Source organism: Coccomyxa subellipsoidea (genome assembly GCF_000258705.1).
Source record: "Coccomyxa subellipsoidea C-169, whole genome shotgun sequence".
NCBI lineage: Eukaryota > Viridiplantae > Chlorophyta > Trebouxiophyceae > Coccomyxaceae > Coccomyxa > Coccomyxa subellipsoidea.
In genome coordinates, this window is record NW_005178037.1 from 353,677 (window position 1) to 375,393 (window position 21,717).

Here is a 21,717-nt window from a genome sequence, read left to right on the forward strand (position 1 = left end):
GATGGGTATATGGTTGCATGCAGAGGCACTACTTCTGCCCCATGAGCAGGGTTGCGTACATAATTGCTCCACCTGATAAATGAACCAATCTGCTTTGTAAATTATTCATCATCTTCAAAATGCAATAGTGAATACCTCTCAAGCTAGCTAGCTTCTTCTTGGTGCAACCATGACCATCTTAGCTCGCATTTGCTGGCATATGCACCATTGCTTCAAAAAGAACAATCAATTAACACTTGCAAAGAAAAGCCTTTTGTAACGTCTACCAGCCACATGCAACACGCAGTACCAATGTTATGATCAAGTCACATACTGCAAATGCTCGGTTGCAAACAAATGCACAAACATGCATGGCTCCCAATACTTCAACGTGCAACGGCGTTCCTATCCCTTCCGCTTGTGCCTTCGATGTTCAAAGGAAAGGAACATCCTGATACAAGTCACAGTACGCTGACCTGAGAGATTGACACAATGTCTCGAGGCAGTGGAGGTGGCTACGATAGGCACATCACCATCTTCAGTCCTGAAGGTCGTCTGTTCCAAGTTGGTGAGGATCCAGCAACCACTTGGGATGCTGTTACTGCATTATGATGGACTATGGTCTATCTATGTATTTATTAGGTGCATCGTGTCGTATCTAGTTCTGGCGAAGATGTGCTTGTCTTTCGTTTGGCTTTAGATGGAGATGAAAGTGCTGATGAGTGCTCCTCATTCTGCATGTTGCCTGTGCCTGGTCCCACGAATAGTTTGTGCACGATAGGAAACTTATTGACGATCACTGGGTCTATGTGCCGCAGAATATGCGTTCAAAGCAGTCAAGGCAGCAGGCATCACCAGCATAGCTGTGCGAGGAAAGGACAGCGTTGCGGTTGTCACGCAGAAGAAGGTCCCTGTAAGTTTCGTACTTTAAACTTATTTCAAACTTCTGTTCCAGGACTCTTCATCCTTGCATGGCAGGTATGTACCGTCCTCAATGTTCCTGATGTGGCTGGCCCTTTGCGCAGGACAAGCTCATAGACCCCAGCAGCGTCACGCACATGTTCAAGGTATGCCAATTCTTTAGCTTGTCAACCAAAAGGCTGAATGTCTGTGTGCTGTGACGAGGTGCTGACTTAAGACGTCTGATGAAGGTGGTCAAGACCCTTGCTGAAACCTGTGTGGCTCCTGCAGATCACAAAGTTCATAGGAATGCTAGCGACTGGACAAAGAGGTGAGATCTGCTGAAGCACTGCAGGAGCTTGTTCTGCAAAGTTACTCCAAGCATGCAATGCAGACACTCGTCTCCTCCTGCCACACAATACTCCACCCCTGCATTTGTCTTGGCATTTCGAGGTCCTGTTATGGGCAAGGCCTGCTGGGCAAAGTGCACACATCAGACTACAGTGCAAGGATACAGTGCATGAGCGTACCTATTTGACTGACTAGTCTGGAAAGTGAGAATGTCTGTGGTGCCCATGCAGCGGACGCGCGGTCCCTGGTGCAGAAATCTCGGTCCATAGCTGCGGAGTTCCGGCACACCTACGGGTACGAGATCCCCGTGGACTACCTTGCCGCCCGGTTGGCAGACCAGGCGCAGGTCTACACGCAGGTGTGTTCCCTCCTCCCTGCAGCAGCTCTCCCCTTCAGACTTGAAAGCCTTACTCTCCCTGGATGGGGAGTGCACTGGGTGCTGGAATATATGGGGAAGAATATCCGTGGGCCTAAATTGCCTGCAGGTGCAGCTCATGCCGCTGCAGTGACATGCCTGAAAGATGGCTTCTGCTCAGCAGTGTCCCACTGGCAAGCATGTTATTCCCTGCAGAATTGCCAGTTCTGCAGGCGTGTGCCTCTCAGGCACAAGCCTCATATGTGAGGGAGAGCCGCGATACTGGCTCGTCTGCAGTTGCAACACATGCCAGGCATGATACAGTGCTCCATGCACCGCTGACAGAGGGCTGGTGTTCAGATCGGGCTTCCGGGAGATTGTTATTCTTTCTGATCGGCAGCACACGGGACCGTATTGTCATGGAACTTCATGCCCTTCTGAGCAACCGCCCTCTGAATGCGTAAGTGTACTGTGTGGCTGCAGCACGCGTACATGCGGCCGCTGGCAGTGGTGCTTATCCTGGCAGGCATTGATGAGGAGGCGGGGCCGCAGCTGTTCAAGGTCGACCCTGCTGGCTACTACGTCGGCTACAAGGTCCGCCAATCCCTCCCCTGTACCTGTATAGCCATACCTGCAACGCTGTTTGCAGCGGGCATCTTTTGTAACTATGCTTTTTGGCATCTGGAACGCTGAGAATAAGTGGTACCGGTCTTTTTTTGTGCTGCAAATCTTGTTTGTACCTGTTTCCAGTCCTGGGATATTCAGCGAGTGTGGGCTGCTGAAACCCTAGGACCTCTAGGTGGGCTCCAGCCGGCCTGGCCAGAAGATGCTGAATGGCGACAGTCATTCTCTCGCATTCTCTCGCTGGTTTATTGACTGGCAGCATGCGATTGCTCAGCATGCGGTGATTTAAGGCTCTTCATCGCACTCAACTATCCTGTAGCGGCGGAATAAAACTCCATCTTTTCGTCCTGCGTTTCCTAAAAATACATTTGAGTCACACCTCCAAGTGACCAGAAAGATTGTCGGCTTTCTGCAGTCTCCCGTGCTGCTGCTTCTTTCTGTCCTGTGAGCCCTGAAACAGTACTAAAGCACACCCCGCGGTGACCATACAACTTGTCGGGTGCCACTAGCTTCCTGTGCTGCTGCTGAGCAGCCAGAGTGCTCGTCAACTTCCTGCAGCTTCCTGTGCTGCCGCCTGTTTCTATTATGTGAGTCCTAAAACAGTACCGGGGTCATACCAACCGACGACCAGAAGAATTGTCAGCTTCCTGCAGCTTCCTGTGCTGCTGCCGTGCAGGCGACGAGCGCGGGCGCGAAGGACCAAGAGGCGGACAACTTCTTGGAGAAGCGCTTCAAGGGCAACCCAGAATTCAGCTTCGAGGAGACCGCGCAGACTGCCATCGCCGCGCTGCAGAGCGTGCTCGCAGAGGACTTCAAGGCCTCCGAGATAGAGGTGTGCTCACATTACTACTACTGTTTTGCTCATATTACACATTCACCTGGAAAACCAGGGTCATACCGTATCTAGAGCGTGCCTCGTGGTTTATTTGTACTTTTTGTATTTGGGGGGGCATATTCCAGTGTGCTTAGGCCTAAGGCCTAAGCTCTCCTGAGCACAGAACCCATCAGGGGATACCATATCTAGGGGGGGAGATGATGTACCCCCTAGTACCCCCCTAACCCATTAAAATAAGGGTCGAGAAGAGAGAATCGAGGTGCACCGAGGTGGCATTTGCCCCCACTTGCCTGTGCAGAAGGGGCCGTGGTCTTTTGTGTCTGCCTGTATCTTGCAGACACAGCTTAAAAGATGGGATAGTACCATCATGTTGCTGTAAGAATCCTGCTGATCTGGCTGCAAGGAAAGAGGTAAACTGTACCGAGCCTCGCAAGGGATCACTTCATGCTCGACTATATTTTGTGCATCATGCAGGCGTAGCGGGGTCCTGCAAATAGCCTGACATCAGATCGAAGTCTTGTCTGTGTGTGCAATTTATATAATAAAAGGGTGGAGATTCGAAAAGAGTGTATTGCACAGGTGGGCGTGGTGCGTGCGTCGGAGGGCGGTGTCTTCCGAGTGCTGGGAGTCGAAGAGGTGGAGGATCACCTAAGTGCCATCAGCGAGCGCGACTGATCAAACTGCAATTTTGATTTGAATGTGCATGCTGGATGTCGTCCTGAGCTTTGCTCAGCCTCTGGAGGAACACTATTTGCATGCGACCTCATGCGACCCAGTGTTGGGCTGAAATGCTGCAATGCCGGCTTTGCATTGCATGCTGCGGCGGCAGGTGCTGTAACATGGCGTCCGCAGGTCCTTTTAAATCAGGGTGCAAATGGATATTCTTGCTTGGATCTGGCGAGTCCAACAAGGGGTAGGATTGTGGCAGCCTTCAACTGCAGCTTGTCTGCAGGACGCACCTTGCCTGTTGGCAGGAAAACGTGTGATGATAAATAATAATGACGAATGGATACCATGACAAATGGATACCATGCACACTGTACGCCCGGAAGGCTGCAAGTTAAAGCTTAAGGTGTCGCAGCTCAACGATTATCATTTGCCCAATGCATCAATGCAGCGCTTGCAATTGCTGCTTAGAGGGGTCATCATCCATTGCACGCAGGAATTCAATCGATCTTGCTTGCTCTGGTGGGATATGGTGTTCAATTTGTTGAAGTCATCAAGCTCAATAACCTGCCAGAACCTGCCAGTGATCCTGATACGTAAGTGCTGCTGTCCACTTTTTGCATTCAATGAAAGCACAGGCATGCATGGCTGACAGGAAAAAAGCAGACCCAATCTGTCAAGGAAGACAAGTGCGCTGCTGAGGAGCCCAATTTAAATGCCAATGCAAATATCCAGCTATGGCAAGGACATGCGGGGACAAACACATGTGTACACAACAAATACACTAGCAAAAAACTGCTCTGCAAATCTGATGGACCCAAATAGTTGCACAGGAGCGTTCTGTATTAGCTCACCACAGCTGTTGATACAGACAGGACATGTCAGCTCTCTACCCGAGGGCTTCATTTGTTAGAAACCTCTTGTCGCCTCAAATGCCTACCATATGTACCTTGTGAAGGAACCCTGCAATTCATTACCCTCACCAGGGGAAATAACCGCGCGGCGCATTGCAGCCGGCCAGCTCATAGTCCTCCAGCGCCTTTGGCAAATTCTTCTTTATGGCCTCCACTCGTTTCTGTGCACACCCCAACCTCTCAATCCAGTTGCAAGAACAAAGGATCAGCCGGAGAGACATGATAAGATGTTAACCAGGATGTGGCTAGCTGGGTGCACTCCGGTCCTTGCATGCACAGACGCAGGCTTTCATTGTTTATGTCAGCACAGACCACACTTCTGTGCGAAAGCAATGTGCCAGCTCTCGATCGGTCAAGTAATTACAGTGTCCTGATCAAGACAAAAAATACCAGTCTGTCACATGCAGTGGACACACTCCTCAAACCTTACAAAATCCAAATTTGCAGCCCCACCACAGGTTCAAGGTGCTGAATATATCCAATATGGATCTTTAAGATGCAAAGAGAAAAACATTGCGCACCTGGGAGAGAGGGTGCGTCCTCAGGAAGCCCGGTGTACTGATGCCGGCGCTCTTTTCTGCCTCGCCCAGTTTTGTGAACACATCGACGGCGGCGGTGGGGTCGAAGCAGGCGCGCGCTGACAGGTGGATGCCAATGACATCAGCCTCCGTCTCCTGCTTCCTGCACACATCATCCCGCTGATGTCAGCGCACATCATCCCTCCCTGACCCCTCCCTTTTGTACCCATGCTTACTGTGTCACCTTGACTGAAGACGACAATGAGCTCGGCATTGCGTCCAAACTTAGTAGGTGCACCTTGACAGGACATTACAACATGCTCGGCACCGGGACTATAATCTAGTATTTTCTGCACCAAAGCATGCATTGGTGTTCAATTCTACACATCATGTCCTCTGGCAAGCCGAAGAACCACGTTCTTTACAGGGGGTTACTGAGAGGCACCACTGGGCCAGGAAATAATGATTGCCATAGTGTTGCAGCAGCGGGGTAACAGGTTCAGAGGAGCCATGCCTGGAGTTGGGCAGGAAGACAGCGACCTGGAAGAGGTCAGAGGGGATGTTGAAGCCAAGCGTCAGCGCCAGAACAATCTGAAGCATCGTGTACAGCGCAGCGCTCGACAGCTTCTCACCCTGCGCCCAGAGACAGCCAGTCACGGTGGCACCGAAAACTGCGCTCCCGAGGTACTTTCTTGTGGTCCTGCACACGCTGCTACTACAACGGTTGTGCGGTACAGGCCCTGCATATGCCTGAGTAAAGAGAATGCGCATGCTTGCTTCGTGTGGAGATACAGACTGGACAAAAGGCATTTCTTGTGTCCAGGAGGAACTCCAAACCATCTAGAGATTATGATATAGAATGTGTGATTTGTCAGTCAATTCACTTAGTGGTTTTAAGAGGTGGAGGGCTCATCAGAGGGTTCAGAGGAGGTCAGCCCACTCACAATGTGGCGGGCAAGCACGTGCGCGACTTCGTGGCCCAGAACCGCTGCAATTTCATCTTCTTTCCGCAGCAATCGCAGCAGCCCAGTGTACACGACCACTTTCCCGCCCGGCATGACAAATGCGTTTACGTTGCCCGGCTCGTCGATGACCATAAACTCCCACTTCAGGTCCTAGCACCAGTCGACATACAGAGCATGGACTCAGATTTTTCCTAGATAAGACACTCCAGACAATAGGCCGCTTAAAACAATCTTGGAGATTTCTGCTACCCCAGCGCAGCATGCCTGGGTGAAAAAGGAGGCGTCACGGAGAGACAAGTCCGGCATGCAAGCCAACAAGCGATAGCTGATTGAGCAATGTCCTATACGATGTCCATGTCACTCCAGGCAACCTGAGACATGCGAGACATGCCAAAGCAAAAAAATTTTAAGACCCATGCATTTGAAGCAAGCAATGTGCGCCTGTCAGCATCCCAAAAGTCTCAAATACCCAGCAAATAGGAGCCCTCTCTGGCAGAGCGCCCACCTTCATGTGATCAGTGCGGCCGCCGCCGCCGGGATGTTCTGCATTTGCCGCGATGCGTTCGCCGATGCGCCGCACCGACTGCACCGCCGGGTGATGCTGCGGCAGAAGCTTCCCAGCAGCTTTCGCCTCTGCCTTGACCTGCGCCAGATCAGGCTGCACACTCAGTCGATGCCAGGCTGCCTCTTTTCTGTCAGCGCGCTTTTCAAGGGTGGTTGCTGTATATAATTGCTTGATGGCCGCATACTGGTGAGCAGGCACTGAGCTTGGCATCTCAACCACCCTAACAAGAGTCCCTGCTCACTCTGCAATTGGACACTGACTTCAAAGCGGTGCATGCAAAAGCACACCTTTTGCCAAGTATGGACCTCTGCCACATCAGCGTATTAAGAGAACCGCAGCTCATTGATTTGGCTACAGGAGTCCTTAAAAGTGTCACGGCGCTGCCTAGGACATGTCAGGCACAATTTCCATCAGAGGAGTTGCAGGCAGCCAGTACACACCTGCTCAAAGGTCTGCAGGCCGAGAACTTTCTCAGTCTCGGGTGACACGAAGACTGCGTGCCGCCTGTGTGTGTAGGGGACGTCTTCAAGGTGCGTGAAGTAGAATATGGCGACCCCCCCGGCCGCCACCGCTATCACCTTGTACCGCCGGGAGAGAACAGACGGATCCCCCCGTGGCTTGAAATGGACATACTGACCCCTGTGCAGGAGCAGGGGGCCTGGTTAAGACCAGTTTTAGGTTGGACCTGTCAGACGGTAAGGCATGGAGCTACCCTGAAAGCTGGTGGATTTGCAGGCAATGTTCCTACTCCTCAGCTGGCTGTGTCCAGTGCAGGCATGCACAGTCCTATTCTTGAGATCAGACGTCCCCGGTAAGACTAGGGCACATACACACATGGATCTTACTGGCATTATCCATGAATCCCTGGGCATGAAAGCTCGGCACAGGAGCACCGCATCATAGTGAAGTATTGATGATGCAAACGTATTGATGTGTGTTTCGAGCAGGAGAGGGCATTTGTAGCGCCTGAAAGCCCAGAACACTAAGTGGCTAAGAGATTAGCTTTGCCTAGGTGGCTGCTCCAATACCCTGCTCTGTGAGCGTCAAAGCTTGATGAACTCACCTAGGATGGTTGAAGTAGGTGCGTGCTTGCCTAGGCGCTCCCTGAAGCGAGGGGATCAGGGGAGAGACGTTACATGATGCAGCGCTTTCCGCAGCCTTGCAGCGCGCCCCTTGAGCAAATGCAGCCAACTGACGGCAGAGGTGTTTCTGTCCCCGTCTGGCAAGCATCGAACCGGCCAGCAACGGAAGGTGTATTGGGATGTTGTCAACTTTGCTTTTTCACTGAGTGCCAAATGGTGCACGGATGCTTTTCAAGATAATCCTTTCGTCTACACTAAGCTGATACTCTATTTTCAGGGGACTGCAATCTCAATATGATTGCGGTTTAAGGGCGATGCTCTCCAGCATGGTTCCAGTGATGCCGGATTTGTTGACAGGTGAAGCTGCCAGAACCTCCTCTTGAGTGAATGAGTAGTTTTCTCATATGAATCACGCCACATTTTCTGGGAAAAGTGATGTGGTGACACAGATCTGTCGCGACACATGCCCTCGGCGTTCAGAAGACCCCCCCGCTCAACAATGACGGTCCCCCCAGTACTTTGATAATACTGCCTCGGAAGCATCCCGCCATGCATTCCTTCATTTCTACCTGCCTGAGTGATGATGGATCGAAAATAAACAGCCTAATTTCTGAGTACAAGCGAGAACCAAGATACAGCATGCATGGGTGGTCCATATGAGTGGCCATCTTCAGCTCCTTTACAGATGCCAGCCTCACTGTGCAGGCGTTGCAGACAGTGTGCGGAGGCAGTAATATTTTTGTGATCTAAAATCTTACAGCTACATTTGTAAAACTGGCGACGCTTGGGATGAAGGGGCCTCGGCCCTCGTTTTTGTCAGCACGGGGCGTCAAGTTCCTGATTGCTCTTCCTCTACTTCTAGCAGCTTTTGCGCTTTTGTTACAGGTGCGAACTCACACGATTGATACCCTGAAAATTTGCCTGATGCTTATCTTGATCATCTTGAAAACGATCGTCAACGCTTTGCATCATCGTACTGCAGCCATATATTAAGAAGTGCCATTTTTTGCCTAATGCTGCTCCTGTATCCCTTGCGTAGATCTCAACTTCACATACCTAAATTAATAATCAAGTTTCACAGCATGGAGCTGCTGGATCTATGCCAACGGCTGCAGCATCTTGCTATCATCTGTCTTCAGGCCCTGGTTCCAAATCAAGAGCAGATTGCCAATGACTCTCGCTCATGTTTCGCGCAGTGGTCTGGACCCAAAAATCAGGACAAGCAGGACCTGGTCCTCGGCAGCATGCCCAAGTGCGCACCCTTCTGCTTTGCCATGACAAAGAGTTGAATGGAGCTGCTAATTCAGCTTTCTCAGCGACACATGATCTCGGTTGTCAGTGTTACTTGCCCCTGCATAGAGAGACCCTCTTGAGTGCTGCTGAACACACCACAGGAGCAGGTGTCACGAAGCATGCTGGCAGACTCTCCATGTTTCTGATTTGGTGACCCCAATATGTGGCGCAGGGATGGGAGCTCAGGGGTGAACAGCCGGGGTTTGGTGGATGTGAGTGGCAGCGGGAAGAAGGAGGATACATATGTGGCCAGGACCGAGAAGACTTCCAGCCTTTGGCGGCCAGGCAATGGGTTCAGGCCCACGTCCTTTGGCAGCGCTAAGGGGCCCAGGGTGCGCCTCTCACAGGGCCGATGATGGCCTATTGCTTGTGGTGCTAGTAAACTAGAGTGGACTTCACATGATTGAAGGTTTTCTAGTCTCTACCCTTCATCTATCGGTGAATTTGGTGTTGTTTCGAGCTCCCCAGCCCTGGTTTTGCAGCTTGATTTGGATTTGGGCAGGCCATATCTCTTTGGCCCCATCTTCTCAGGTGCTCCTCTGAATTGGGCGGACTAACTAAGTCGGTGCACCTTGCTGTCTCACATGTTAATGGTGGCACTGTGGCAGTGGTGCTTATACACTGTAATGCATCGTCAGGCTTGCACTGCATGCGTCTGAGCACCACCAAAGCAATGGCAGTCGCAAGCACTCTCAACTCCATGATTTATGTGTTTGGAGCTGTCATTTGGTTGGCAGCAGCTCGGTATATAGTAAGTGCTCCACGATGTTCATTCTGATAGCATTTGTGGCTGTGCAGTTGGCGTTTGTGACAACGACGTCGGAGGGCTACAAGCAGATCAAGCTCTGGACGGACTATCATAAGTCCATCGGCGTGGAGACCTTCTACTTGTTTGTGGACGGCCAGGTACGCATCCCCTCACATCCTCCAAAAGTCACCATCTACTTGTCAAGCCAGATCATTGATCACAATGCCAGTGCGTACTTGCTACTGCAACTGCGGCAGCTGCAGGGCGCTGTGCTGTATCTGAATGTCTGCTCAGGGCCATGACGGGGTTGGTGTGACCCATGCCTGATCCCTGGAGCAAAATCAATGGTTTCCTTTTTGCAAGCATAAATGGTGTTATTGATGCTTGTTTATCAAACCATTCATGCTTGACTCTGTCACCATTATTGCCAATACAAGCTCTGGGAGCAGCGATTTGGCGCTCGTCTCAGCCGCTGGCGTGAAGGTGACTAACCGCCGACATGCACATGACTGACCGGCATGGCCTGATCTGGCGCAGGCGGCGCGGCCGGAGGTGCAGGCGCGGCTGCGGGCGCTGCCGGGGGTGACGGTGATCCCGCGTGACGACAAGCTCAAGTACCGGCACACGCACTCGCGCATCTGGAACGAGACCTGGCTCGCCGCATTCTTCCACAAGCCCTGCAACCACGAGCTCTTCGTCCTGCAGTCCCTAAACATGGAGGGTGCGCCTGCTTTCCCCATACCTGCATATTTCATGCAGGCCGTGTCATTTTATCGCTTTCAGACGCCACAAACGCCATTGGGAGAGGCCTGCCTCAATCTTCTTTTGAGAAGTAGGAATCAAGCAGGTGAATGCCGGCCAGCAGATGGGCATTCTGCGCCATTTGTACATGACAGCAAGCTAGGGCCTTCATCTGATTGCTGCACGCCCGCTCCGCAAATAAAGAAAGTGTTTAGCAAGACCAGCAGAGCAGTGCAGGGCTGTTTTCTATGATTGCCCAAGTAACGCCTCCTGTAATCTCCGTTCTGACGTTTTGGTTCCACTGCGCAGCGGGCATAGAGCTGGCGGCGAAGGACGGAGTGGAGTGGATCCTGCACATCGACACGGACGAGCTGGTGTATCCGGGGGGCGGCCCAGAGTATTCCATCCAGCGCGTGCTGGCCAACGTGCCTGCTGACGTGGACACCATTGTGTTCCCAAACTATGAATCGCTGCCGGAGCGGGATGACGTTCAGGACCCCTTCACCGAGGTGGGCGGCCGCCCTCTTAGCTGCCTTGTGAGAGTGGATCATTGTGGTTGGCATGCTGAGTTAGTGAAAGGCAAGCAGGGTGACCCGTATGGGATAGATGGATGGAGTGGGATGGGTGGCTTGTAGGTGTCATTACTTTGGGGCTCGGCTTCATCTTACGACATGCTCTCCTGACACCTACTAAGCATAATTTGTTTTTTTCTTAAATGCAAGCTCCTGCCTTTTCACCGTACCATAGCTGGAGGACAAGCAACTTGCGTGTGTCTGCCTGCGGCTCTCTTCCATCCTTCTAGAACAGCCTGACCATTAGGGATCTGCAGTGGAGTCCTGTCTTGACTTGTGGCACTCGCCGGGATCAAGCTCAAGCTACTGCAGCTGACACGCATTTGCCGGCCTGCTGCGCACAGGTGACGCTGTTCAAGCGCAACTACCACCACGTGGTGAGCGACAGCTACTTCAAGGCCTACCACACCGTGGCGAGGGGCAACCCCAACTACTTCATCACCTACGGCAACGGCAAGTCGGCCGCACGTGTTCAGCCGGGCCTGCGCCCCAACGGCGCCCACCGCTGGTACTCCTACAATAAGGCACCCAAGTGCGTGCTTGCCCTCTCTTTGACACCTGCCACATGCTTATTCCTGGGATTCGGAAATTAGACCTGTGCTGTCCAGCAGTGTTTGCTGGGCGCCTCTTGAGGCGTGCCCTGTGCTCTGAATGCTTGTTTGCAAAGCTCCACAAGCGTCAGAAGCTCAGAAAGAGGCAGCTGCAGAATTGAATTTGCGGCAAGTTCCATGCGAACCTGAAACTCGTCAGACTGCAGCTGCAGGCTTGAAACATTTGCAATCCCCGTGCATATGTGAAGCTGACAACACCACGTGTTCAGGCTTGGAACTTCGCTGCTTTACATAGACTCTGTGTGGAGTGCAGAGGGGGTGGCTCAAACAACCATTTCTGGGTTTATTTCAGCATCACACCATTGCGCGGCTGCACTACTTGGAGTACAGTCAAGGAAAGCAAGACACCGGTGACCCCTGCTCCCCCCAATGCAGCATTGAAATGGGCAGTGCTGCAGGGAGGAGACAAGTGATGAGGTGGCGGTGCTGCACTACACCTACAACAAATTCGATGATCTGAAAAGCCGACGCGACCGCTGCGACTGCGCTCCCACAGAGGACGACGCCAAGCGCTGCTTCATCCTGCCCTTTGACCGCATGGTGCGCGCCCGGCAGACCTCCTAGCAACACCACTATTTCTTTGGCTACTAATCTGGCCCTGAGGCATCATATCTCTATGCGGTGAATGTGGGGCACCCTATCGCTGGACATGTAAGCGCGTCTGCATGCAGAGGCAGACGGGTCTGCAGGGCTTCTTTCACATGGCTCAGTAATGCCTCCCCTGGGCATGTGCACCTGAAAGAGAAGTAAAAACCGTGCTTGGCAGAAGGGGAGGGCAACATGTGGTGCTAGCAAGTCAGGGCGCTGCGTCTAGTGCAATGAAGCGGCAAATCTGGAAAGCAGACACCAGAATGTTGCTTGCAGTTCATCACTGCATCTTTTTTTGTGTAAAGACAGTCCGGGGAGTGGGGCATGACATGTCTGTCTGTGCAGGCGTTCCTGGCGGCCTCCTTGAAAACTGACGCGGAGCTGCTCAAGTGGTTCCGGGATCGCCTGGTCTGGAACGAGCCGGAGACTGTCGTGGACCTTCTCAAAAACGGGCTCTTTGTGCGCCTCTATGAGCCACAGGTGTGCGCAATTCAACTGCTACAGCTTGAAAGACTCTGGTTATGCCTGCACAGCACATCGTGCGTGGCTGATACCCACAGGTCTGCTGAATATTACCGTATCTCCCATTGCACCGAGTGAAAGGTATATTGTATCCAGATTTCCTGATTTGAAGTCGCTGCTTCCCGGGAATGACGTCATCCCTTGCTGTGCGCAGATCATCATGAGGGGATTCATGGCGTTGGAGGAGGGGACGACAGGGGGTCGTGACGCGGCGGCCGCTCTGCAGCAGCCGCCGCCCGACAAGGCAGCCACCGGCGCATCGCGCATCGGAGCCGCCAAACTATCGGACACCTCCTGATCCGGCGCGGTGCCAATTTTGATGTTCGGCCAAATCTGGCGTACGTCTACTTTTGGCGCGGGTGCAGATCTGGCGCTGAGCCAAATTAGGCGCGGCCGGATCAAGCCGATGTGCAGCCATATTTGGCGCTTCAGTCAGGAGGGAGGGAGCAGACGTCGATGTTATTCTTGAGCGTTGCAGCCCGTGCACAGCAGCTGTCATGATGCCGGTTATGGGTTGCACCAGCAGAAGCTGGCAGCACCGCCTGGGGAGCGCTATCGATGCATTAGATTAAGAGGGCACTGTAGGGGTTCATGGACCTCTCATGATTAGCTTATTGGTTTGAGTGATTAGCAGCAAGTGCCCGCTGGGGTGCCTGTGCGCACAGGCAGGATCCATGTTGGCAGGGTCCCTCTGAAAACAATGGAGGAACATACGTGGGTCACGCTTGTGGCAGCCAAGCCGGAAGCTGTGTATGTTGTTCACAGCCTCTCGAAGCTGTCAAGAGCACTTTGCAGCTGCGGCCAGACTTGATTGCCCCAGAATAATTGGGAGCACATAGGCAGTGTTGAACCGGAGGAGTTGTGTCTGCAAAGCATGAAAGATTGGAGGAAGGTAGCCACGTGGCACATAAAGGGATGGACTATAAACATCTGCCTGTTGCATTGATAAGCATGATGGGAGGGGTTTTGCGCGAATAAATCTTGAAGCTGTGCTGGCAAGGTTGCCAATTGTTGTAATTCATTTGTGCACATGAGCTCTTGGTATCGAAACAGCCAGCACAAATTAGATACAAACATAACTTGTAATAAAGGTTGAATCTTGACCGTCACTTTCACCAATATACATTTCACCGCTGCACCACAGAGGAGAAGCTAAGAGTGGAGTTCAGGTCTTCCAATGGCTTCTTGAACCAGATCACTTGATCAATCTGATCTTGCAGGCAGCTTCCAATTTTACACGGTTGGATTCCTCTATATGTGGCCCTTGCAAAAGACAGGCGCATCAATACTGTGATAGGAAAAGAATCTGACCTGCAGATAAAGTCACAATGACAAGGCCTGCCAAGTTGGCATCATGGGCTCAAACATCAGTGGAACATTATAGTTGAGGTTGTAGCCATTGTCACATTCGTCTCGATTTCATGGGGTACAGAGTCGGATCCCCACAAGCATAGGCTTGATTCTCAGCAAGAAAACATGCAGCACAAATGTCAACCTAGCTAGGCACCGTTGCCATGTTTTCTCAGCTCTGCACAGGCCTGCTTCAGTTCTATTGTGGCCTCCCTCAAGCTGCATGCACAGTCATTGAGACCTGCTGTGAGCTGCATCAGCGCTCCTGTGAACTCCTGCAGATCTGGCTGCTCCATCCTGACATGCAACTCCTGTCCGCTGCTCGCCTCTGCTGATCCTAGCTTGCTGTTGGCGCTTTGACTGCTGTCAGGAAAGTGCGAGTGGTTTCCGCCCACTCTCCCCTTCTGAATGATCCAGGCAGGCCACAAGTGAGCGCAGCAATCTCCCAGTCTTTCTAAAAGAAACCTGCAGTAAATTTGTCAGGTACTGCAACGCAGACCTCCCCAAGATTTAAGAGCCTCACCAGGCGGCCTGATCACTGCTTAAAATCACCCTGTTCATTGCAGCAGTGACGTGCCCTTCTGAAAGAGACTCGGAGCACCGTGTTTTGAATATTATGGAGATGGCTGTCACCTGATGTCTACTTTGCGTTGAGTGTCTCGATCCAACTGCAAGCAAGCTGACAGTATTTTGATCGCCCACAGAGAAGTCGCCCAAGCGCACAGAAGGGCTAGTAACAGCCTGAGCCGCTGTCCCCAGCCGCTGTTGCTGTGCCAACGGGAACGTATCTGACCCGGGCTGCTTCATGAGTTGAGTCAGCTGCGGGGGCACTCTGGACTTTGCTGCTGCCATCACTCGTCCTGCACACCCACAACTGTCTGATCATCCGACCAACATCACATGCAAAGGGACAGCGTGGTGCCATTGATTTCCAGATATGTCACCCCGCAAGACGCAGAGGATCCCTTGATTTTGATTGATCATGACAGGCGGTGCTATCAAGTCAGTCCACTCAAAGACAGGCAAGATGCGAAGTGTGCACCATTGAGGTCCTGGACAGCTCTCTGCAGCGCTTGCAGGGCGCTGGGTTTGAGCACCAGCCCTGCCCCAAAGCCATAGCCCACCCCAAAGCCGCACATGAGGCCTGCATCCACCCCCTTCATGCTGCTGCTGCGCACCCTGCGCCGCACCTGCAGAGAGCATGCAACTTAGCCAGCAAATTGAGTCATCACAGAGTATAGGCAGCAGACAGCGACAGAAGAGCGCTCGAGTCTCCCTTTTTGCCAGCTCTTTCACAAAACCAGCACCAGCTCAGGGACCCAACTCTCAAATTGCATCGCTACAGGCAAATATAGGGGTGAGAAAGTCTTTTTGTAGGGATGGAGTGGCCAAGACATCGAGCGTCTTTGAGGGTGTTTACCTGTGTGCCCACACCCCCGATCATGTTGTCAAAGCCAGAGAGGCTCATAGACACGCTGTTCAGAAGCTGCCCCAACCCTGCGCATCGCAACATGGACCCCTGAGAAAGACAGTTGCAGTGCTGGCATCGCAGAATGAGGGTCTACTAGAATGAATCATATCGATGTAAGAGATACTCAAATCAATTACATTTGACATTTTGATGTGACAACATGGATCCGAGAGATCACCCGGTACCCCAGCCATTGACACTTCACGGCCATACGCAATGCCGATGCCACAGTAGATGCCGGGACAGAAAAATCCTGTACTTCCCACCCGTATCTCGAAGGGCCATTTATCCATCATGTAAACAAACAAACGGGCCTGAATGCGCTCATTAAATGCAGTACAAGAGATTAAAGAGAATGAGGGCTCTGAGCGCTTCAGAAGGATCCCTCTCAATACGAAACAATGCAAGGCAAACAATCTGGGGAGCCAGTGGTCTTTATTAGATTTACAGCAGTCCTGCTGTCAGATCAATGTGGAAGTCATGAAAACAGGTGAGACCTTGCTTGTTAGCACGTGAGATCACGTGGTTCTATTTCTTGATATCAAGTTAAGAGAGACATTGCAAGACAATGAAGGCATTTGACTCCTCGATCTCATTCATCTGTTGGCCTTACATGTACAGGAGGTCAGCGCAAATTACACTCTTGAATGTTTCGAGGGTCAAAATCGTGCGCATGTACAGCCATGCATATGCTTTACACAGCACTCACTGAAATCTGGCAGAGCAGATCTGGTCACAATGACCTCAAAAACATCAGCATTTTTACCCCTTTGTACACTCTAAAGGTCATGCTACCCATGTCTTGGTGAGGACATGTTGAATGGGCACTGCTTACTGGCTAACGCACAGGCCAGGACTCAGCAAGGACTTGAGGTCACACAAATCACAACTAAAACATGCTGCTGCTAACCAGGGTCAGCACATCACTCCTCCTTCTTGACCACCACGCGCTCCTGCTTGACCGCTCCGATGCCGCCCAACGGACGCATGTCGCGCTCCTGCTTGACCGCTCCGATGCCGCCCAACGGACGCATGTCAATTTCCTTCTCCACAGCCCTGCCAGCCATGGACTCCTGCACAACCCAATGATGATTCTGAACTTAGACACACTACTATTGAGTGGCTATTGTCACACATCTCAATCAGGCCAGTCCAACAACTCTCTGCACATAAGCCCAGAATGAAGACCACTTTTGGAAAAGCTTTTCCTGCTAAAAGGCACGGCGCAACAGCAGACAAGCTGCAAACAAAGGGTCCTTCCTGCCTCTTGTTGGACTTGCCAGATCTAGCAGAAGAATGGATTATCCTCATAATCAAACCACACAGTGCAGCGCTGACATTCAAAAACAGGCTTGTTGCAGCTCTTCATCTTGGGCAAGAGCGTGCATAATAAAAATGATGTCATGGGCAAACCTGAGGGTTGAGGTTGATGAGGGTGGATGTGAGGAAGGCAGCAAAGACCGCCCAGGCCAGGTACGGCAGCAGCAGCATGGCGGCCAGTGGCTCCACCTTGTGGAAGGACCAGATTGTCAGGCCCAGCGTACCCACCAGACCTGTCACACCACACTCCACTCTCTCGAGCTCCTTGTTATTGTCTCGATATTGGGTGAGGCAGGTTTCAAACACACATGCTTGTACTCTCCTGGATACTCAGTACATCGATGCACTGCCGCAGCCGCTCTTTGAGAAAACCATAACTCAATATTAAGATTACAGATCCTGCCGAATGAGGCAAGGTGCGTCCTGCAGGCAAGCTACAGGTAAAGAGGCTGCCACATGACCCACCCCTTCCTTGACTCGCCAGATCCAAGCAGACCTCATCAATTCTGCACACTTTGGGTTAAAGCCACTTGGCAACTGGAATCGAAGCATTGAGACTCACCCAGGGCATCCCAGAAGGCGAGGTCGAGGTTGTGGAAGAGGAAGAAGAGGGGGTTCCATGCCAGGTTGAGCAGCAGCTGAATGCCATAGAGTGTCAGGGGCAGCTTCTGCATCTCAAAGCCGCCGTGCGTCCACACCAGCCATGCGGCTGTGCCCATCAGGATGTACAGCGTGGTCCACACTGGGCCTGTGCATCAGAATTGGGCACTCGTCGATTGATGCCTCGCATACAGGGTGAGAGATGGTGAGGGGCCCGCTCAGAAGCAGCTGCTTGTCACTCACATGTGATGCTCATGGCAGGAATAAGCGTAGAGCAAATAAGTGCAGGTTTTTTTCAAGTTGGAGGTCAGTTGAGGCAAAAGATGATGTACCAAAGAGCCAAGCAGGTGGCTGCCAGCTGGGCTTCCGAAGTTTTGGGTACCTACAAAAACACATGGTAAGAGAAGTACAACGGCAGAGACAATCCTGGGATGGAAAAAGCTGAACTGAGGCTCGCAACAATTTAGGAAGTCATGGATCAAAGCCTCCTCTTACCATGTGATGATTTCCTTCTGGCCCAGGAACGACACAGCAAAGCCTGCCAGCACTGGCAGCCCCACAAACGCAGCCTGCAAGCACAGCACAACGAAGATTATGAATTGTAACTCTTCAAAGGAGCTTAGCTGGTTTTCAGTGATCAACGTGCTTTGCCGGCACCTTTGCAATCTGCTTTTCGATCTGTATACAAAGCAGGTCTTCCACAAGGTTAAGCCGACCCGGAAACATGATACTCGAAATGGTAGCAGCATATGCTATAAGAAATTGTCTTGTAGAATCGACGTACCAAGGACATTGCCGAGTCGGCCCGAGCAGGTTCCCACTTGGGCATCCTCACATCACCGAAAGAAACCGTCGCCATCCTTTCTGTCACAAACTGTCGGCGGGTCTCACCAGTTAATCTCACTGTACTTGATCTCAGTAGATATCTTGGATGTTTGCACGATGTATAGCTGTCTCACAGAGAGTGTCGTCCGAGATTCAAGCCCGCTTCCGTCGTATTGGAAGCTTCTGATTCATTGCCTGCTGAGGTGGCGCAAAGGGTTTTAAGTCGCTCAGCTATGGTTTGCATCCTCTCAATTGATCTCTGCCAAGACCAAGGATCACACTGTTGTACAGTACATAGTCGAAGCTTTCTTTTTTTCTTTGATTTCCTACTTTGCAATTGCAAGCACTCGTTTACACGTCCCTTATACTGGATTGCCCAGTCCTTCGACAAGCCTTATTACCACACTGCAATTACTTCGATTTATTAATTGGACTCTTGCAATACACAAATATGCTAAACATTGGCTGCAGCATAGAGGCTGCCCTGAGAGACCTGGACGTCTAGTATGGGGCAGTACTTGCCTCCAGCAGAAGATGCAGAGGCCCAGAGCGCCTTCAGAACGGCAGAAAAGAAGCATCAGCTGCACTGGTACCAGGAGATGCGCAGAAGGTACGGGCCTGAGCTGCAATACATCACTGCTGGGCTCCATCTTCGGCTCCACCTTGAGTACCCAAGACCTTGCTTATGGTCTCTGGATCGCAAAAGTCTACTGCAATCTCTCAGATAGCAGTAATCTGCATCAGTGCTGTGTCTGTGCGTGATCAGGAAAGGCAAGCTGCGTGGAGGCAAGCTCAGACAAGTAGCAACAGATCTGTCTGGGGTGCTGGACTTCCTGGATTGCTCCACATGGCATGGCAGATCTGTTTTGGGAGCTCACAGCCAGGTTCTGAGCAAAGAGATCATGGGCCTTGCCAGTCATCCAGGTGCATTGCCTAGCATTGCATTTGGCCTTGCCTGGAAGCTGCTCTACGCTCCCATCAGACAGAAGGCGCAGGGACCATGCATGAAGTCTGCTTGGTTGATCAGCGCATAGTTGTGCAGGGTTTTTTCTGATACCTGGAGCTATCAGCCCCGAAGTCCAGCAGCGGCTGATTACAGCAGCGCTACAGGAGTATCCAGAGGCTCCCAGCAACACCAACCACACCAGGTATGTTATTCTCTCTCTGCCTTCAAAGAATCCGTTGCCGCTCCTCCTACAGATCAAACCATAGGCCAATAGAAGTGACGCCGAATGCTTGTTGTTCAGCTCGTGAGATCAATTTCTTTTTTGACCCTGTCTTTTCTGACGAGTCCATTTGGTGTGCGGCAGGGCGTACGGCCAGCTGAAGGGACTGTGGGCAGCTGCACAGTCTGGGCTATCGCTCAGCAGCCCCTCACAGACTGCACAGTCCGCTGCTGCACCAGATAGCAGAATTCCTGATGACCAAACAGCAGACCTCGGTCTCGGCAGCCATTCGCCAATGGAAAAGAATGGATCGCCCAGCACTATATGCAGCATCAGCAGCAATGCAGCTGGGCAGCAGTTCGGCAGTGGCGACATGAAGCATGGCAGGACGAGCTGTCAGACTGAGGGCAGCACCGATGCATGCATGCGCGCATGCTGGTGCTCGGCAGGGGCCGGACCGCGGCCGGAGGGAGGGGACCCGGGGGGATTGCGGGGGTGGCTGGCGGGGGGACCGGGCCCCCCGGCGGCGCAGCTGCTGCGGAAGCTGCGCTGGGCCACGCTGGGGCCGCAATTTGATTGGACCGCGCGGCGCTACGATGCGCACGCCCCATACCGGCCGCTCCCTCCCGATCTGCGCACTCTGGCCGTCTCCATCGCCTCAGCCATCGCCCGCCTCGACATGTGCCCTGTTAGTCATCATGCAGATGACGCATCCCCTGTCAGTCATCATGCGGACGGCAAAGAGGCAGCCTCACAAGACGGCATGGGGGGCGCTGCCAGTACAGGGCACGGAAATGGGTGTGGGGATGGGAGAGATAATGACAGCAAAGGAAGTGTCGCTCTTGCTGGGGATGGGAGACAAGACTGTAAGGTGCCAGCAGCAGAAGTGAAGAGTGGAGTCGATGGGCTGGAAGGCCAAAGCCAGGGGGCCTGGGAGCCTGAGGTGGCGCTGGTAAATTACTACAGAGAGGGTGACACGCTCGGCGGTCACAAGGATGATGCAGAAAGGAATATGCATGCACCGATTGTCGCTCTCAGCCTCGGCTGCGACGCCATCTTCCTGCTGGGAGGTGCGTGCTCTGCAGTGCCCAGCTTGCCCTCAATTGCAAGACATGGCCCACTCCATTCAAGTGTATTGGGAATCCCTGGAGCCTGCCTGTCTGTGGCAGAACATCTCCCAATTGTGCCCCTTCCATAAGGATGCCCTGGACAATCAGAATGTGGGAGCAGCAGATTGAATGCAGCGTGAAATGCTGCAGCCGTCACGCTACCTTTGGGTATCACGCGCATGGAAGACGACCCAATGATGCTTGGTGTCAGTGAGAGTGACATCAAACTTTCTGACCGCCATCATGTATCCTGCACAGGGGAGACAAGGGATGGAGAGCCGGTGGCAATGCGCATAAGGGGAGGCGATGCGATTGTGATGGAGGGCCGATCGCGGCAGTGCTATCACGGCATTCCTCGAGTTTTCAAGGGCGACGGGTGGCCCTGTGCAAGGGGGAACAGAGATGCTGAGGAGGGGTTCAGGCCCTTTGCGCAGCACATGCAAGATCGTAGGATCAACATCAGCATCAGGAGTGCAAGCTGAAGGGCACTGGCCGTTTGTGGGGCGCTGTAGAAGATCCAATTAAATTGTCTATGGCGCTATAAATTGCTGATGACACCGAAAGGAACCCAATGAACATCAAGAAAGGGCCCCCTTTCCCGGGTTGGTTTTTGGTCATTCGCCATAAGGCGAATGTCCTTTACGATCGGTCAACCTGGTACGGATTTTCTCTATCTTTTGCCCCTTCCCTATGCCATGTGGCTGCTCGCCAGGCGGCCACGGCAGTTGAACGGAACGCGAGGCGCAGTTTAGAGGCCTTTCCAGGGGGATTGCCCCGTTTTTGGCCCTAGATTATCTCTAAATATCTCCCTGGCGATTGGTTTTACGGGCCTGCGACTGGTTCTGCCCCCCAGCTCGCGTATGACCTCGTGGCCGCCCGCGGGCGCTCCCACTTGTATTAATGTTGGGAATTTGCTGAACACATGACAGAGGTTTGACAGGGTCTGTTTCAATGTTGATATACTGAATGTTGATGCACTTAAGCAGGGCATCGCATCACATGCTTGCCTTCTGCAAGATTTGCAAGGCTCGAGCCTTGCAAATATAA

The 21,717-nt window shown here is 52.4% G+C and overlaps 6 protein-coding genes across 6 annotated transcripts; 3 read left to right on the top strand and 3 right to left on the bottom strand.

The window, feature by feature from the left end:
* Positions 1–471: 471 nt before the first annotated feature.
* Positions 472–3,719, top strand: COCSUDRAFT_14657 (proteasome subunit alpha type-6; the record flags this gene model as incomplete). The annotated part of the gene is made up of 8 exons (XM_005648372.1): positions 472–547; positions 798–892; positions 1,005–1,046; positions 1,171–1,210; positions 1,461–1,588; positions 2,069–2,179; positions 2,886–3,041; positions 3,624–3,719. The coding sequence occupies 8 exons, from the start codon at positions 472–474 to the stop codon at positions 3,717–3,719; spliced, it is 744 nt and encodes a 247-aa protein (XP_005648429.1).
* Positions 3,720–4,689: 970 nt separating this feature from the next.
* Positions 4,690–7,570, bottom strand: COCSUDRAFT_62416 (hypothetical protein; the record flags this gene model as incomplete). The annotated part of the gene is made up of 7 exons (XM_005648373.1): positions 4,690–4,785; positions 5,146–5,305; positions 5,588–5,775; positions 6,087–6,257; positions 6,613–6,750; positions 7,113–7,311; positions 7,566–7,570. The coding sequence occupies 7 exons, from the start codon at positions 7,568–7,570 to the stop codon at positions 4,690–4,692; spliced, it is 957 nt and encodes a 318-aa protein (XP_005648430.1).
* Positions 7,571–9,208: 1,638 nt separating this feature from the next.
* On the top strand, positions 9,209–13,127 carry COCSUDRAFT_62417 (hypothetical protein; the record flags this gene model as incomplete). Its single annotated transcript, XM_005648374.1, has 8 exons — positions 9,209–9,379; positions 9,846–9,953; positions 10,333–10,516; positions 10,846–11,045; positions 11,453–11,640; positions 12,118–12,259; positions 12,653–12,787; positions 12,984–13,127. The coding sequence occupies 8 exons, from the start codon at positions 9,209–9,211 to the stop codon at positions 13,125–13,127; spliced, it is 1,272 nt and encodes a 423-aa protein (XP_005648431.1).
* A 1,201-nt stretch (positions 13,128–14,328) lies between these two features.
* COCSUDRAFT_62418 (hypothetical protein) lies at positions 14,329–15,844 on the bottom strand (the record flags this gene model as incomplete). The annotated part of the gene is made up of 5 exons (XM_005648375.1): positions 14,329–14,583; positions 14,882–15,039; positions 15,222–15,369; positions 15,600–15,676; positions 15,829–15,844. 5 exons carry the CDS (start codon positions 15,842–15,844, stop codon positions 14,329–14,331), a joined length of 654 nt encoding a protein of 217 aa, XP_005648432.1.
* Positions 15,845–16,330: 486 nt separating this feature from the next.
* On the bottom strand, positions 16,331–18,485 carry COCSUDRAFT_32898 (hypothetical protein). The gene is made up of 6 exons (XM_005648376.1): positions 18,355–18,485; positions 18,066–18,139; positions 17,903–17,952; positions 17,533–17,718; positions 17,064–17,203; positions 16,331–16,723 (listed from the first exon to the last, which is right to left on the bottom strand). Exons 1-6 carry the CDS (start codon positions 18,361–18,363, stop codon positions 16,574–16,576), a joined length of 609 nt encoding a protein of 202 aa, XP_005648433.1. The 5' UTR covers positions 18,364–18,485; the 3' UTR covers positions 16,331–16,573.
* Positions 18,486–18,901: 416 nt separating this feature from the next.
* On the top strand, positions 18,902–21,399 carry COCSUDRAFT_62420 (hypothetical protein; the record flags this gene model as incomplete). The annotated part of the gene is made up of 6 exons (XM_005648377.1): positions 18,902–19,005; positions 19,162–19,319; positions 19,438–19,543; positions 19,706–20,631; positions 20,929–21,117; positions 21,383–21,399. The coding sequence occupies 6 exons, from the start codon at positions 18,902–18,904 to the stop codon at positions 21,397–21,399; spliced, it is 1,500 nt and encodes a 499-aa protein (XP_005648434.1).
* Positions 21,400–21,717: the final 318 nt, after the last annotated feature.

Bases quoted from the DNA above. Each gene is read 5' to 3' on its own strand.
- COCSUDRAFT_32898 (XM_005648376.1), bottom strand. The intron at 17,204-17,532 runs GTGAGTCTCAAT...GTGGTGTGACAG, and splicing joins CGCCTTCTGGGATGCCCTGG to GTCTGGTGGGTACGCTGGGC. The intron at 16,724-17,063 runs GTTTGCCCATGA...TGGGTTGTGCAG, and splicing joins TCATCAACCTCAACCCTCAG to GAGTCCATGGCTGGCAGGGC.